Below are 15,523 nucleotides of genomic sequence, written 5' to 3' on the forward strand. Positions count from 1 at the left end.
TTAGGTTCATAATCTGAACAAGTGGAAGGATCCCATCAGAATTCAGCGTGCTCAACCCATTCAAGGCCTTATACACCTCAATCAGATCACCGCGCAGGTGCCTAGTCTCCAGCCACTGCAATTTGCAGAACTTAAGCCTCTCTTGGTAAGAGGATCCTTTCATTCCCCTCACCAATCTTGTTGCCCTTCTCTGTACACGCTCAAGCAAATCTACATCCTTCCTAAAATGAGGCCTCCAGAACTGCACGCTGTACCCAAGGCGTGGCCTGACCATTGCCTTATACAGAGGAACAATCACCTCCTTTTCCCTGCTAGCAAAATTCCTATATATCATTGACAAAATCCCATGACCTGCTCTTTCAGCCTGTCTGCATTGCTCAGAAAACTTCATATCTGACTGCACAATTACTCCCAGGTCTTTTTCATTTTCAGCCACCTTAAGTGTAGTACCACACAGTTGGTACATTTCTCATGGGTTACTTCTACCCATATACAGTACTTTGCATTTGTCAAGGTTAACTTCAGTTGCCACTTCTTACCCATCTGCCCAAATTATCTAGATCCTGTTGCAATAGCACACTGCCATTACTGTCATTAACAACCCTACCAACCTTTGTATCATCTGCAAACTTCGACATTAAGCCTGATATACCCTCATTAATATCACTGATAAATATACAAAACAACAGTGGACCCAACACCGAACCCTGTGGGACTCTACTAATAACATTAGTCCACGAAGAGCAGCACCCATTGATTATCACCCTCTGTCTTCTCCCACTTAACCATCCTTTTATCCATTGTAGTAACTTACCCTTAATACCATTCTGCTCCAATTTGTACAGTAGTCTTCCATGCGCAACAGTGTCAAAAGCTTTCCTGAAATCCAAATATATAATATCAAAATTAATTTTTTGCATCCAGTTCCTTTGTAACCACCTCATAATACCCAATCAAATTTGTCAGACAAGACTTTCCCCTAACAAACCCATGCTGTGTCTGAATTATTGCTGCAGTCTTGTCTAGATGATCCTGCAATGGATCTTTAACCAGTGACTCCATTATTTTACCAGGAACAGAAGTTAAACTAACTGGTCTGTAATTACTTCTGTCACCCTTCGATCCCCCTTTGTGAATTGGGGATACATTTGCACATCTCCAGTCCGTGGGAACCTCCCCTGAGTCCAAGGATGCTCTCATAATTATGGCTAAGGGTTTGCTTAGTTGCTTTGCCGCCTCCTTTAATATAACTGGATAGATCCCACCCACCCCAGGTGCTTTTCTTATGTTTAACTTCAACAATTTCTCCTCCACTTTGCTCTCAGTTATTACAAAATCATTAAGTATCCTGCTACAATTTGATAACCTTCTGCCATTTTCAAACCTTAATAATTCCTCATGTGTGAATGTAGATGCAAAATACTCATTCAGTTTATTTGCTATCTGAGCAGGATCATCAACAGTCGAACCATCGATGTCAAGTGGACCAATCAGATTCATCCCCTTCCTTTTAGAGTTTATATAAGTAAAGAAATCCTTGCTGTTTTTGTTGGCATCTTTTGCCAAGGATTTCTCGTAATCTGCCTTCACCTGCCTAACCTCCTTTGTGACCTGATTACAGACTAGCTTATATCTGCCATAGGCTCTGAGTCGCTTGATAATTTATATGCATCCCATGCATTTTATTTCCCTGTTACGAGTCTCATTAGTTCATTAGATAACCATTTAGGCCTAAACCTTGAACAATATTTCTTAATAGGTATAAAACTTTTAGTAGCATCCACGATTAATTCCTTGAATGCTTCCCACTTAGAATTTACTGTTGGTAAAATCGTCAGTTGATCCCACTGTACAGAATTTAAAAACTTTCTGAGACCACTGTACTCACCTTTATGGAAGCAAAAACCCTTTCCTTTACCCCTGATAGTAATTAAATCTTTAAGTAAATCCCACATCAGTACACTGTGATCACTGCCACCTAGTGGTTCCTTTATCTACAAATTCTTAATACACGAATGATCACTGCTGATAACCAGATCAAGAGTATTACTCTCTCTGGTTGCCTCTCGAATATGCTGCTGCAGAAAACAATCATCCAATAAATCCACAAAAGTCTGACTAGTATGTGAGTGACCAACCCACAAGTTCCAGTCAATATCTGGGATGTTAAAATCCCCCATTATAAGACATTCTGATTTACTAGCCCACATTGAGTGCCGGTCATTGAGATCATGTTTGTGAATTGAATTTTAAATGTAAATTCTGATAAGTGAAAATAGGAGGAATATTATCCACAGGTTATAAAATTAAAGATATAAAGTACAAATTTATGCTTTATTACCTTGCCAATTAACAAAATTAAATGATATGTGAAAACTGGAAGAATATTTTTCACAGGTTAGCAAAATAAAAATAAATTTACTGTTACATACATAGCTTAATTACTATTATAATATGTACATGCTAACTAATTGATATTTCTGTTCACTGCCATTTTTTTTTGTTGCAAAATTTAAAACAGTTAAAAAGATAAGCAATCAATAACAAAGAATGCGGCACGCATAAAACTGCAATTAACATGATACACGCAAGTGAGATACAGAGTAACAAGTTTACAAAAAATTAAAAAATAGGAATGAAGAGAAGATTCTAAAAATTTATTTATGTTTTTTATATGATTGAAGATTCCAGGGAAGAGGAAACACATTTCACCATAACATAAAAACCCACAGAATTTCAGCTATCGGTACTATCACAAATGCAATAAGAAAGAGTTTACTACCCATTTATAATAGATTGCACTAACAGAAAAGCCCAGTAAACTGCAAATTGTTTTGATTTTTTTATGGTCGTGATCTCCAGAAATATCACAAAGGCGTTCAAAATCGATTCTTATAACCGAACATATGATAACGATGAGAGTGTAGTGCATTTTAATTATTTGAATTGGTTTTCTGAAATTTGATTCTATAAAATGGAAGAGTGGCTGATTCTACTAACCAGTAACCATGTTAAGAGGGGCCTACTATTTCACTTTACGATCGGCTTGGCTTACAATTGTCTCTGACAAGACAACATGGTCTTTCCTCTCAGCCGATAGCAGCCTTTGTAAACATCTTGGCCACGTATTTTGTTTTTGCATCCTTTAGTTGAAATGATTTTTTGCGTGTTGCTTTAATCAATATATTAGTTTTAATCAATTTTTTTAATGAATAAGTACGATTTCCATTATAAAAATCACCTTTTAGAGATAAATAGCTTAGTTATACAATGATAAATAGCTTAGAGATAAATAGCTTAGTTATACAATGAAAATTTCAACTTCCAAGGTCTTGAAACAAATTACCAAAAAATGTGTTATTGAGTTCACATTTCAATATTTTCACAATACGATGGTGTCTCTGGAACGGATTAATATCGTAAAGCAGGGGTCCACTGTACATATGGAACACTGAGAATCATAATGGTGTAAGTCAGTAATTTTATAAATATGAGCTGTTCATATTTCCCGCATTCTCTAGGTGTTCACTGTTTAGTTTCATAGTAAAGTCAAAGTTGCAATTCTAACCATGAGCAGTCAGCACTTATTTTGAATAGTTAACAATATGAGCAAAAGGTTTAGAATCATAGTGAAGTAAGTCTGACTTACACCATTCTGTTCCTTTCTGTTCATCATACAAGCTGTTTAGCTTGTATGATGGATTTGTTATTTGTTATTTGGTTTTTAGGAGCATTAGCAACTAGGGCCATATTGCTCCGAGAATATGCGGTGGTCATTCTCTGACCTTTCCACATCCTCCATATTTGGTGGTGACGGGCTCGAACCCCGGTCTAATCAAGAAATGTGTACTAAGCACTGCTGCTCCTTCCCACCTGGCTACGGAGGGGCCCACTTGTATGATGGAGGTTATGTTTCAAGTTTGTACTGTTGTAGCAAGATGTCATTTCATATTTCACATTTTCATGTAGCAAGATGTCTTTTAAGTTGAAATTTCAATAAATAAAGGATTTTAAGTTGTCTTTTAAGTTGAAGTCTCAAGAAATGAAGCACATCAAGAGGCCAACCAAGTAGAAGGAAAGAGTCAAAAAGAGCTGTAGCCAGAAGACTGCAATTCAGGTCAGGCATATGTAAACTCAAAAGGAACACAAGTTGAGTGTAAGCAGTTTGAAAACTTAGATTATGGTTGTAAAAAAGATGCATAGAGTCCTTAACAGAAGAGGAAAGGAGAAAGAAATCTGATAATTTTATATCCATGGCCAATTTTTCTCGACAGAATGCATATTTACGCAGTCTTATACATCATGAACCTATGCAGCAAAGGTGGCCTCTGAGTGGCAGTTAGGGAGAAAAGCAATGTACAAATCCCTCTGACATTCAAAAAGAAAATACCACGGTACGTGTTTGTAAAAAAATTTTTCTTTTTCGACACTTTTGTTGTATCTGATGGAAGGGGAAGAGTGACAAGAGCTTTAGAAAAAGTAAGAAGTCTGCAGGAGAATATTTAAGGGGTAAACATGTAGTGGCACAAAAGATAACTGACAAACAGTTACTTAAGGATCACATTAATATTTTCCCAGCATTTCAAAGTTATTACACTCAAAAAGAAAATCCGAACAGGAAATTCCTTATCCCTGATTTGAACATAAGAAAAATGTATAGGCTTTATTGTGAATGGTGAGAGCAAAGAGAGATGAACCTCTTAAAGAATATTACTATAGATGTCTTCAACACAGAATTTAATTAACATTTTCACGTTCCTCGAAAAGACTTGCAAGGCCTGTGGCAAGTATAAACATTCGATTGATGTAGAAAAGGACAAAGAAAGGACAGGCGATTTGGAGGGGTAACATGTTTTGCTTTTGGCAAAAGCAGAGAAAGCAAGAAATGAAAACCAAAGGGCTGATGGGGAAAAGGCCAGAGGAAGTTCTGAGATCTATACAATCATGATAGATTTACAAAAAGCCCTGCCATTCCCAATATTAACTGTTTCTATAGGCACAATATGTACTGCTATAATTTAGGTTTGCATGACATCACAAATTACCTTGGCTACATGTACATTTGAAATGAGACCATTGCATCCAGAGGTTCACAAGAGATTACTTCTTGCTTGACTAAGCATATTAAGTTGAACAAAAAAAAAAAAAAAACCATGTGATGATATACAGCAACACACACAATGGCCAAAATCAGAACATCAAAGTATCCTTATCGTTAATTAAACTGATTCAAGAAACTTCAGTTGAAGTCATAGACCACAAATTCATGGTTTCTGGCCACTCTTACCTTCCAAATGACTCAGACTTTGAACTGATTGAGCAAGCTGTAAAACACAAGATTATCTATGTTCCGGATGGATGGCATGATACTATGAAGTCTGCCAAAAGACACAACAAGTTTATGGTTGTAAAGATGCAACAAGATGACTTTTTGAAAACAGAAGCCCTTGAAAAAAGCATAACAAAATGCAAGAAGGATGTTGAAGGCAAAAATATAAACAGATTGAAGATACAGTGGAATCATTATGAAAGAGTAAAACCCGTTCACGATTTTCTACAAATGTATATTGAATGTCAAACCCAATAAGGAGGGTCGACCTAAGAGCTTGAAAAGTACTGAATAAGAAAAGTTGTATGGTGATCCTAGAGTGCTAAACTTTCTAAAGAAAAGAGACATGCTATACCTTCTCAAAAACAGTAGTTTGTTTGTGGTGACAGTGTTTTATGATTATTGAATTAGTGATGATGATGACTTTTTAATTGGTTTTTTCTTTTTTTCTTATTAGAACATAAACAAAAAGCAAATATATATATTTTTTAATTTTGCAACCATCTTTTACATTATAATTAAATTTATTATGTTCATCTTAGCTTTTAATGATCATTCTGCAACAACTAAGACAATCTAAACTATTTTGACAAAATAGTCTCAATGTGCCTATCGCTCAGGTTTTTTTTAACGTTTTGTTAAAATGTACTTTTTACAGGGAAAAAAATATCTCTTCTGTATGAAATAATAGTTTTGATAACACAGTCATCTCCTTACAGTATTTACCTTTTAAAAATAGGTAAACTACTTAGAAACATAATGGTGTAAGTCTATTATATAAACACTGCTGACCAAAAAACTGAATATTAACAAAAATGGTCAAGCTCACGTAAATTTTTAAAGTTTTTTTAACCTGAAGATATATCGCACAATTCATTAAATTAAATATTTTGAGTTTATGAATGCAAACACAAAACATCTTGTTCTCAAAAATCAGAATAGGCTGACTTACACCACTATGAATATCAACCCTCCATATAATACTGATGCTTATGAGAAAAATTATATGTCAACATTTAGAAATACCGAACAATTTCACATAAATATTGTCTCTTTAAATAACTGAAAAAATATATTTAAGTATACATACCAGCAGGACCTTTGTGTGCATTAGCAGGAAGATGTGTCTCCAAAAATACACAGCCCTGACAACCGGGACTATTTCTCTGTTCTCTACAAAAATTATAACTTAAACAACTTACAGGAACACAACGATCTTCATTCAAATGATAGCCAGCAGTGCACTGAGTACAAAAATTACCATAATGACCAGGAAGGCATGACGCACACATTGGCTTATTGTAATTATCTAAAAATGCAAAAAAAAAAAGAAAAATTAAAGTAATTCATCATTATTATTAATACATATTTAATTTATCATAATTCATTTTTATTTTTAAAAAGTATCATGTTTCCAAAGGCCTATTTGATTTTATATTTCATTCAAGACAGAGAATATTGGGATGTATAAGGCAGAATCAAAAAGCTTCTGAACTTAAGCAAAATTTCTTGTACACTACTCCATGAGTGCATATATCTCCAAGCATAAGTGGTCTTTAAGTGTGTTCTTATTCAGTGATGGCAAATCAATTAAAGTTTAAATCCGCCTATGTTCTACTGAATTTGGCAAAGTCCCTACCTTGTGTAAAAACATGTTGAAATAAACATAGGATATGATAAGGCAAGCCTGTGGTGACTAATCTAACTCAGACATAAGTATACAAATGATTCAGGTGCTACAAGACAAGGAAGACAATTGCAAGGAGGATGATCCTTGTATTGGTAGATTAACGACAGCTTGTAATTAGGATACCATTGCCTGCATCTGAGAGGTCAGCAAATGGGAATGCAAAACTGCTGAGATGATCAGCATGTCACACAGCTGGCATCTGACAAGAAACTGCCACTTCTTGCAAAAGGATATATGGAAAACCATACAATTCTACAACCATTCAACCTACCACACCTTTATCCCAATAGTAAAAGAATTTTTCCCAAGGGTGAAAAGGCACCATATGATGCAATTGTGGTAGTCTGGATGGCCATGGACAAAGCTTCCAGGAATGCTTTCGGCAATGCTATGCCCAATGGAAGAACTGTGTGGTAGAAGAATGGGGCATATTTTGAAGACAGCCTGGTGTAAAATACTATATCATTTAGAGTAAACAAATACTGTATTTGCATACATGAAAGAACATTCAAACTACAGAGAAGCAATGATAAAGAGTCAGATTGCTAAAGAAGTAATAACGATTTGAGATTTGTTATACTGAAAAAGGCTGCACACATGAGTACATCAACCTGTTGGGAATATTCAGAGATCAGACTCCAAGATAATCCCCTTAAACCACATTTAGAATACTGTATTCATGTCAGGAAGCCATAAAAAAGACACTGTATGTATGTCAACCTCTAGAGAGGATTCAAAGTAGGGCAATCAGATTAGTGAGGAGCACTAACCAATATCCACATGAGGAATGGCTTAGAAGATTTAACCACAAAGCTTAGCAACTAGACATTTTAGGAGAGACCTGAGTGAAGTGTATAAGAGCCTTCATAATCTTATACATTTCACTTATATCTGCTTTTCACCATTATCATATGCAATGAGGATGAATTTAAAGCTCTTCAAATTGTTTATGAGCTGCATACAGATGCCTCAGGGTCAAAATTAAACCACATTAAAACAAAAAGCCTATGGGATATCAAAAGGAGAGCCAGGATAGATTCTCCCAAACAGTGAAACTGATCCAGTGAGGGACAGGAGTACTTCCTGTCCCTAATGTAAGTTGACAATATCCCAACTTGTTATCAAAACAAACGGTCTGATCTGCTCAGCCATTTGGTCAAACAGAGCAATGTGTGCGTATGCGAAACTGCATCACTAAGAGGAAGCTTTCTAACGATCAACCAAATGGCAGAAAGTCACTCTTTCAAATGGTAATCCCAACCACTGACTTCCTCCATAAAATACAAGCTTTTCTGTGGAATAAAACCAACTGGACATCCTTCTCAAAATTCTATCAACCACTCACTCAAGGAGGCCAGGCTCTGGTCTTTCCCGGCCAAAAAAATAACATCATTTCAGATTATTTTCTCCCTCAGGCCCTTGCAGCTGAAATATACAGTTAGTTAGTTAGTAAGTTATTTGGTTTTTAGGAGCATTAGCAACTAAGGCCATATTGCTCCGGGTTATGCGGCAGTCATTCCCTGACCTTTCCGCATCCTCCGTATTTGGTGGTGACGGGCTTGAACCCCGGTCTAATCAAGAAGCATGTGCTACACACTGCTGCTCCTTCCCACCTGGCTACGGAGGCGCCTCTGAAATATACACTGTCAGGTTTACATATATGCAACAGCCAACAAAAGGATAACCCTACCCACAATCCTAAGAATGGTCATGGTGAACATATTCATAATCCATAGCTTATTAGAGTTTGCAATATCAGTCAGCCTTATCCCATTTCTGTTCTTAATTTACTTGCCTATATGCTCATAATTGAATTGATTTTACTATTGAAAATTCTAGCATTTAGGTCACCTATTTACTACAAGGTAATCTGATTTGTTTACTTTGGTCATTACTTCTTATAAAGAAGACTAGAAGCTATTGCTACTTTCTTCCTCACCTTCCGCCAGTGCATATACTCCAATGACAGTCAGGTATCCTTGATTTTGATGTAACTCTGATTTATAGTATTCTTTTGCTCCAATAAATGTAGTTGTCAATTTTATTTTCCAGAGATTCATGTCTCATCAGTGCTTTTCCTGTTTTTGCTCTCTCTTTATTTCCTATGTCACTGCATACCTGAATGTAGTTATTAATTAATTTTGAACTTTTGCTTAGTGTCATTAATTAGCATAATTTTTATGTTCTTCCTAGTTAGGAGTTCACCTAATTGTTCATCTTTAGCATTAGCATTAGCAGGGGCATATGATGCAAGAAAGCAAGCTTATTCAGCATCAGCCAAAAAAAAAAAAAAAAAAAAAAAAACCCACCCCCATTTCACCCCTCCGTTCGTTCGAAATACCTGTCCAGTTGAGCTTTAAATTTGTTTAGGCTATCAACTTCAACAACAAGTGATGGAAGTCGGTTCCACCAACCAACCACCCGCTGGCCAAAGGCAAATTTCCGCACATCTATCCGACATCCGTCCTTCCTCAATTTGGATTTATGCCCTCTGAGGTGATTATTCTGAGAAAGATGAAGAATCCCATTGGTGAGCATGCTCAAACCATTCAAAGCCTTATACACCTCTATCAGATCACCTCGCCGGTGCCTAGTCTCCAGACTCTGAAATTTGCAAAACTTAAGCCTTTCTTCGTAAGAGCAACCCTTTGTTCCATTTACTAATCTTGTTGCCCTTCTCTGTACCCGTTCCAGCAGCTCTACATCCTTCTTGAAATGAGGCCTCCAGACCTGTATACAGTACTCAAGATGTGGCCTTACCATTGCCTTATACAAGGGAATAATCACCTCCTTATCCCTGCTAGAAAAATTCCTGTATATCATTGACAAGACACCATGAGCTACTCTTGCAGCTCGCCTGCACTGCTCAGAGAACTTCATATCTGCCTGCACAATTACCCCCAGGTCCTTTTCATTCTCCACCACTGTCAGTGTAGTACCGCAGAGTTGATACGTTGCTCTGGGGTTACTGTTTCCCATATGCAGCACTTTACATTTGTCGATGTTAAACCTCATTTGCCACCTCTCAGCCCATCTGTTCAACCTTTCCAGATCCTGTTGCAGCAGCATAGCGTCAGTATTGTCCTTAACGACCCTGCCAACCTTTGTATCATCTGCAAACTTGGACATTAAACTTGATATCCCATCATCAATATCATTCATAAACACCGAAAACAACAACGGACCCAACACTGAACCTTGAGGAACTCCACTAATAACATTAGTCCACATTGAGCAGTGTCCATTGATTACCACTCTCTGTCTTCTGCCACTCAACCATCCCCTTATCCATAGCAGCAATTTGCCTCCAATGCCACACTGCTCCAATTTGTGCAGCAGTCTTCCATGTGCAACAGTATCAAAAGCCTTTCTAAGATCCAAATATATAATATCAAAGTTATTCCCTGCATCCAGTTCTTTTGTGACTACATCATAGTATCCAATCAAATTGGTCAGGCAAGACCTGCCCTTAACAAAACCATGCTGCGTCTGAGCTATAACTGAATTCTTGTCTAGATGATCCCGCAGTGCTTCTTTAACCAGTGCCTCCATTAATTTACCTTTATGGCTTATGCCTTGGGCATTCCAGGTACCAATGTTAAATATGTTCTTCTGTTTCCAGCTAGTGACCTTGTTTAATATATTGACTCCCTGGTCCAATGGACCAGGGAGTCATCAAAAAGTCATTGAAACATGACCTCAGACCTTTTTCTACTAAAGGATGTGATGGTGCACTGTCTAGGATAAGCAAGACCTTGCCCATTTTGCCTTCTCATTCATGATACTTCTTTGCATTTGAAATAAAATTGTTGGTAACAAGTGTGTTGAATAACACATTAAAGTGTTATGTTTAGTTAGTACTGTATATATATTAATTAAGCTATGTACATAGCTTAAAGATAAAGAGCTTATCTTTAATATAGCTTAAAGTAGATAAAGGAACCATTAGGTGGCAGTGATCACAGTGTACTGACGTGGGATTTACATAAAGATGTAACTACCATCAGCGGTAAAGGGAAGGGTTTTTGTTTTCGTAAAGGTGACTACAGCGTACAGTAGACTCAGTTTTTAAATTCTATACAGTGGGACCAACTGATGACGTTACCAACAGCAAATTTGAAATGGGAAGCATTCAAGGAATTACTCTCGGAAGCTACCAGGCTTTTCATACCAACTAAGAAATAGTGTTCAAGGTCTAGCCCTAAATGGATGTCAGATGAACAAATGAGACTTCTGGCAGAGAAGAAAAATGCATGGGATGCATATAAATTATCAGGTGACACAGAAGCCTATGGCAGATATAACCTAGCCTTTGTGACTTGATTACCCTTGTAATCAAGTCACAAAGGCAGATTAAGAGAAACCTTTGGCAAAGGATGCAAAGAAAAACAGTAAGGACTTCTTTACTTATGTCAACTCTAGAAGGAACAGGATGAATCAGATTGGTCCACATGATATCAATGGTTCGACTGTTGATGATCCTGATCGGGTAGCTGACAAACTGAATGAGTATTTTGCATCTACATTCACACGAGGAATTCTGTAGGGAAGTGGAGTACAGAAGCTTATTAAACTCTAACAGGGAGCTAAATTATTTTGTAATAACTGAGAGCAAGTGGAGGAGAAATTGTTGAAGTTAAACATAAGAAAGGCACCTGGGGTGGATGGGATTTATCCTGTTATATTAAAAGAGGTGGCAAAGGAAGGAAGTAAGCAAACCCTTAATATATGATTATGAGAGCATCCTTTCCTCAGGACTGGAGACGTACAAATGTATCCACAAAGGGGGATCAAAAGGTGACGTGGGTAATTACAGACCTGTTAGTTTAACTTCTGTTCCAGGGAAAATAATGGAGTCACTGGTTAAAGAAGCATTACAGGATCATCTAGACAAGACTGTAGTAATAATTCAGACACAGCATGGGTTTGTTAAAAAAGTCTTGTCTAACCAATTTGATTGGATACTATGATGTGGTCACAAAGGAACTGGATGCAAAAAAGTAACTTTAATATCATATACAGTAATACCCCGACTTACGCGAACTCTGAGTTATGCGGTTCTTGATTTTTTCGTTTGGCAACACTGCCGCCCACTATCTTCAAAGTCGTTTTTCATATGCTATCAATATACGGTGCGATGGCGGAGAGTGAGAGCAAAAGATGAACAAAATTCAACTTTGCTGCAGCATGAGCTGCACACATATACAAGAATTTGCATTCCAACTGTCATATTTATATGTGTGCGTTCGAATTCGTGCTCAACTTTTGTCGTAAATTACATCGTTTTCACGAATAAAAAAACTTTCCAGGCTTTAAGGTTTCCAAAGACCAATTGACAATGATGGTCGGCGGGAATGTAGCTGGTGACTGCAAGTTAAAACCTCTCTTAATATATCGCTCCGAAAACCCAAGAGTCTTAAAAAATATATCTAAAATTAGCTTACCAGTGATTTGGAAGTCAAATCATAAAGCTTGGGTGACAGCTTCCATTTTTGAGGACTGGTCTGGTCACCACTTCATACCCAAAGTCGAACGTTATTGCAAGTTTAAACAGATTCCATTTAAATTGATCCTTCTTATTAACAATGCACCCGGTCACCCTCCTGCCACCCTAATTAATTTCGACCGATGTGTGAAAGTTGTTTTTGCCTCCAAACACAACCAGCTTGCTTCAACTGATGGACCAGGGAGTCATCAAAACATTCAAGGCCTACTACACGAGGCGTTCGTTTGCACGTCTGAATGAAGCTATGAGACAAAATAGTGAGATATCTGTTAAAGACTTTTGGAAACAATTCAATGTTTTAGATGCCGTAAGAATCCTTGAAGAATCTTGGGATGAAATTCACAAAAAAACATTGAATGGTGTCTGGAAGAAACTTTGTCCATTTTCTTTCAAAAACGAGACGAAAACAATGCCAGAAACTGATCTTGTTGCTCATATGATAGAAGAAGTTGTTAATCTTGCCAGGCAATTAGATTTGGAAGTCAATGGTGATGATGTCAACGAGCTGTTGGATTCACATAGTGAGGAGCTGACAATGAATGAGCTCATAGAGATGCGTGAGCAAAACGTCACTGAATTATCCGACACTTCAACCCAGTTCCACCAGAAAAGCACATGACAATTGCAAGCTTGACAGAAGGTCTCAGCCCAATTGAAAAGGGCTTAAAAATTTTAGAAAACAGACCCCAACGAAGAACGCATTATAGCTACAAAGCAAGGAATAAAAAATTATTAGCTTGCTACGAAGAAATTCTGCGTTAAAAAAAGAAGCCGCTGTGTCGTCAGACGAATTTGTTAGATTTTATGAATCCATCGACATCGAAATAACTTTTTTACGTAACTCATTTATTTTTTTAATACATAATTTGTATTAATATGTATAAATAACTGCAATTTTATTAAATATTTTTCTTTTAAACTAGTGTTTTTGTTAGTCCTTGGTCCCAATTAAACAAAATTTATATGTATTTATATGCAAAGTTGTACCCCGACTTACGTGAATTTGACTTAAGCGATTTTCATCGGACCCACCTATCGCATAACTTTAGGGTATTACTGTACTTGAATTTCAGGAAAGCTTCTGATACTGTTGCACATGGAAGACTACTAGACAAATTGGAGCAGTTCGGCATAAAGGGGAAGTTGCTACAATGGATAAAGGGATGATGAGTGGGAGAAGACAAAGAGTGGTTATCAATGGACACTGCTCTTCATGGACCAATGTTATTAGTGGAGCTCCCCAGAGATTGGTGTTTAGCCCATTGTTGTTTTGTATATTTATCAATGATAAATATATAGGTGTATCAGGCTTAATGCCCCCAAGTTTGCAGATGACACAAAGGTTGGCAGGGTTGTTAATAACAGCAATGACAGTAAACATCATATATTTAGATTGTGCATGTGTGTCTGTGTGTGTGTGTGCGCGCGTGCACTAAAAACATCAGACTATGGTTGTTTGAAATAGCTAATCAACATACAAACATAACATAGAATGCAGATGCATTTACTGCATAAGTAGATTTGCACTTTTGGCTATTTTCATGCAGTAAATTTATATGGAAAAAATATAGTATTGCTACTCACATCAATTACAACTATACTAGTACTGTACAACAGCCTTATGTAATGGCAGCCATAACCTTAAAAGAACACACATACATCAGGTCAACAACATCTCAATGTTTAAATTTTTTTATTTATTTATTTTGTAAACTAACTTTAGACTGACAGTCTACACCTGTATAAGAACACTACTAGCAATGGTGACCAGGAGACAGGCTTTTGTTATGGTAATTATGATTCAAAGGAGATATATTTTTGCTTTGTAATAATTGCACATAGATTATACATCTACTCACCTGAACAAATATAAATTGGGAAGAATAACACTTCCTATTATTGAGGCTCAGATCTCTTTGCTTTGGACATCCCTGTACAGACATCCAAAATAATTTTAAAGTCATCTTTACCATTCCTTTGTCATCTAATTCTCAATTTCTTATATTTATCACATATATTACCGCTTTATAGAAAGATATATCACATATTTTAAAACTATGAAAATATCTGAAATGACAAAAGTAAAGAAACTTACCAACAGTGCATTCTCCTGTTGATGTATAATTGTTACAGGGACAGATCATACATAATTTTCCAACTCGAAAATATCCTGAAGCACAAAATTCACACCATTTGCCAGCATATCCGATAGAACATTTACATTTAACATTTTCAAGGGTCCTTGTACATGCAATCATACCAATTTCACTACAATTGCATACTGAAATAAAATTAAATAAGATATTTTATTAATCTATAAATAACACAGAACTGTTGACCTGTATTTTATTTATTTTCTTTTTTTATTTCAACATATTTTACTTTTACAAAAGAATGCAAAAGAAATAAACTGAGTCCAATGAAAAAAAAAAAAAAAAGTCAACAGTCAGTCAAATTGCCAACACTGGTTAACACCAAACAAAACATCAAGAGAACACCAGTGTCAGGAGATCAATCATTTAGGGCAATAACTTCTTTCACAGCATCATTGGTTTTAAATTTCGTTATCTCTATTAAGATATAGTTAGCTTACTCTCACTTTAGACCATTAGTTTATTTTCAAATGAGATTAAAACACAAAATACTGCATTTTTCATTTAATTTCCATTTCCAGGAGTTTGTTTACTGTCTGTATGGTATCTACTGATTTTAAATGATTTTTTGATTTGTTGAAAGAAACAAAATAAATAGCAAACTGTTGCAGCCAAGATAATGTCAGTAAATAAACATTAAATTAAACATCATCATCACCAGAGCAGGCCACTTGCCTATCTGATATGGGCAAAATCACCAAATGAAAACTGATTTCCATACATGCATTTTGATATCTCAGCTTTGTTTTGAATGCAAATATTTGCTAAACTATCATAGCATTACATGATTTATCATTAAAATAATGTAGTTTATTCTACAATGACCTGTAAACAACATGGCTCAA

General features: G+C 36.3%; 1 protein-coding gene across 1 annotated transcript in view; it reads right to left on the reverse strand.

Annotated features, from left to right (window-relative positions):
• Window positions 1-15,523, reverse strand: part of LOC150087939 (uncharacterized) — a 69,064-nt gene that overhangs the window by 7,568 nt on the left and 45,973 nt on the right. Inside the window, exons 4-5 of the mRNA XM_090369817.1 lie at window positions 14,621-14,806; window positions 6,420-6,638 (exon numbers count right to left, since the gene is read on the reverse strand). Coding sequence (XP_090225943.1) covers window positions 6,420-6,638; window positions 14,621-14,806 — 405 coding nt within the window. The remainder of the gene's footprint in view (window positions 1-6,419; window positions 6,639-14,620; window positions 14,807-15,523) is intronic.

Source organism: Mastigoproctus giganteus, chromosome 3, assembly GCF_048544385.1.
Source record: "Mastigoproctus giganteus isolate SK-2022 chromosome 3, ASM4854438v1, whole genome shotgun sequence".
NCBI classification, from domain to species: Eukaryota; Metazoa; Arthropoda; class Arachnida; order Uropygi; family Thelyphonidae; genus Mastigoproctus; species Mastigoproctus giganteus.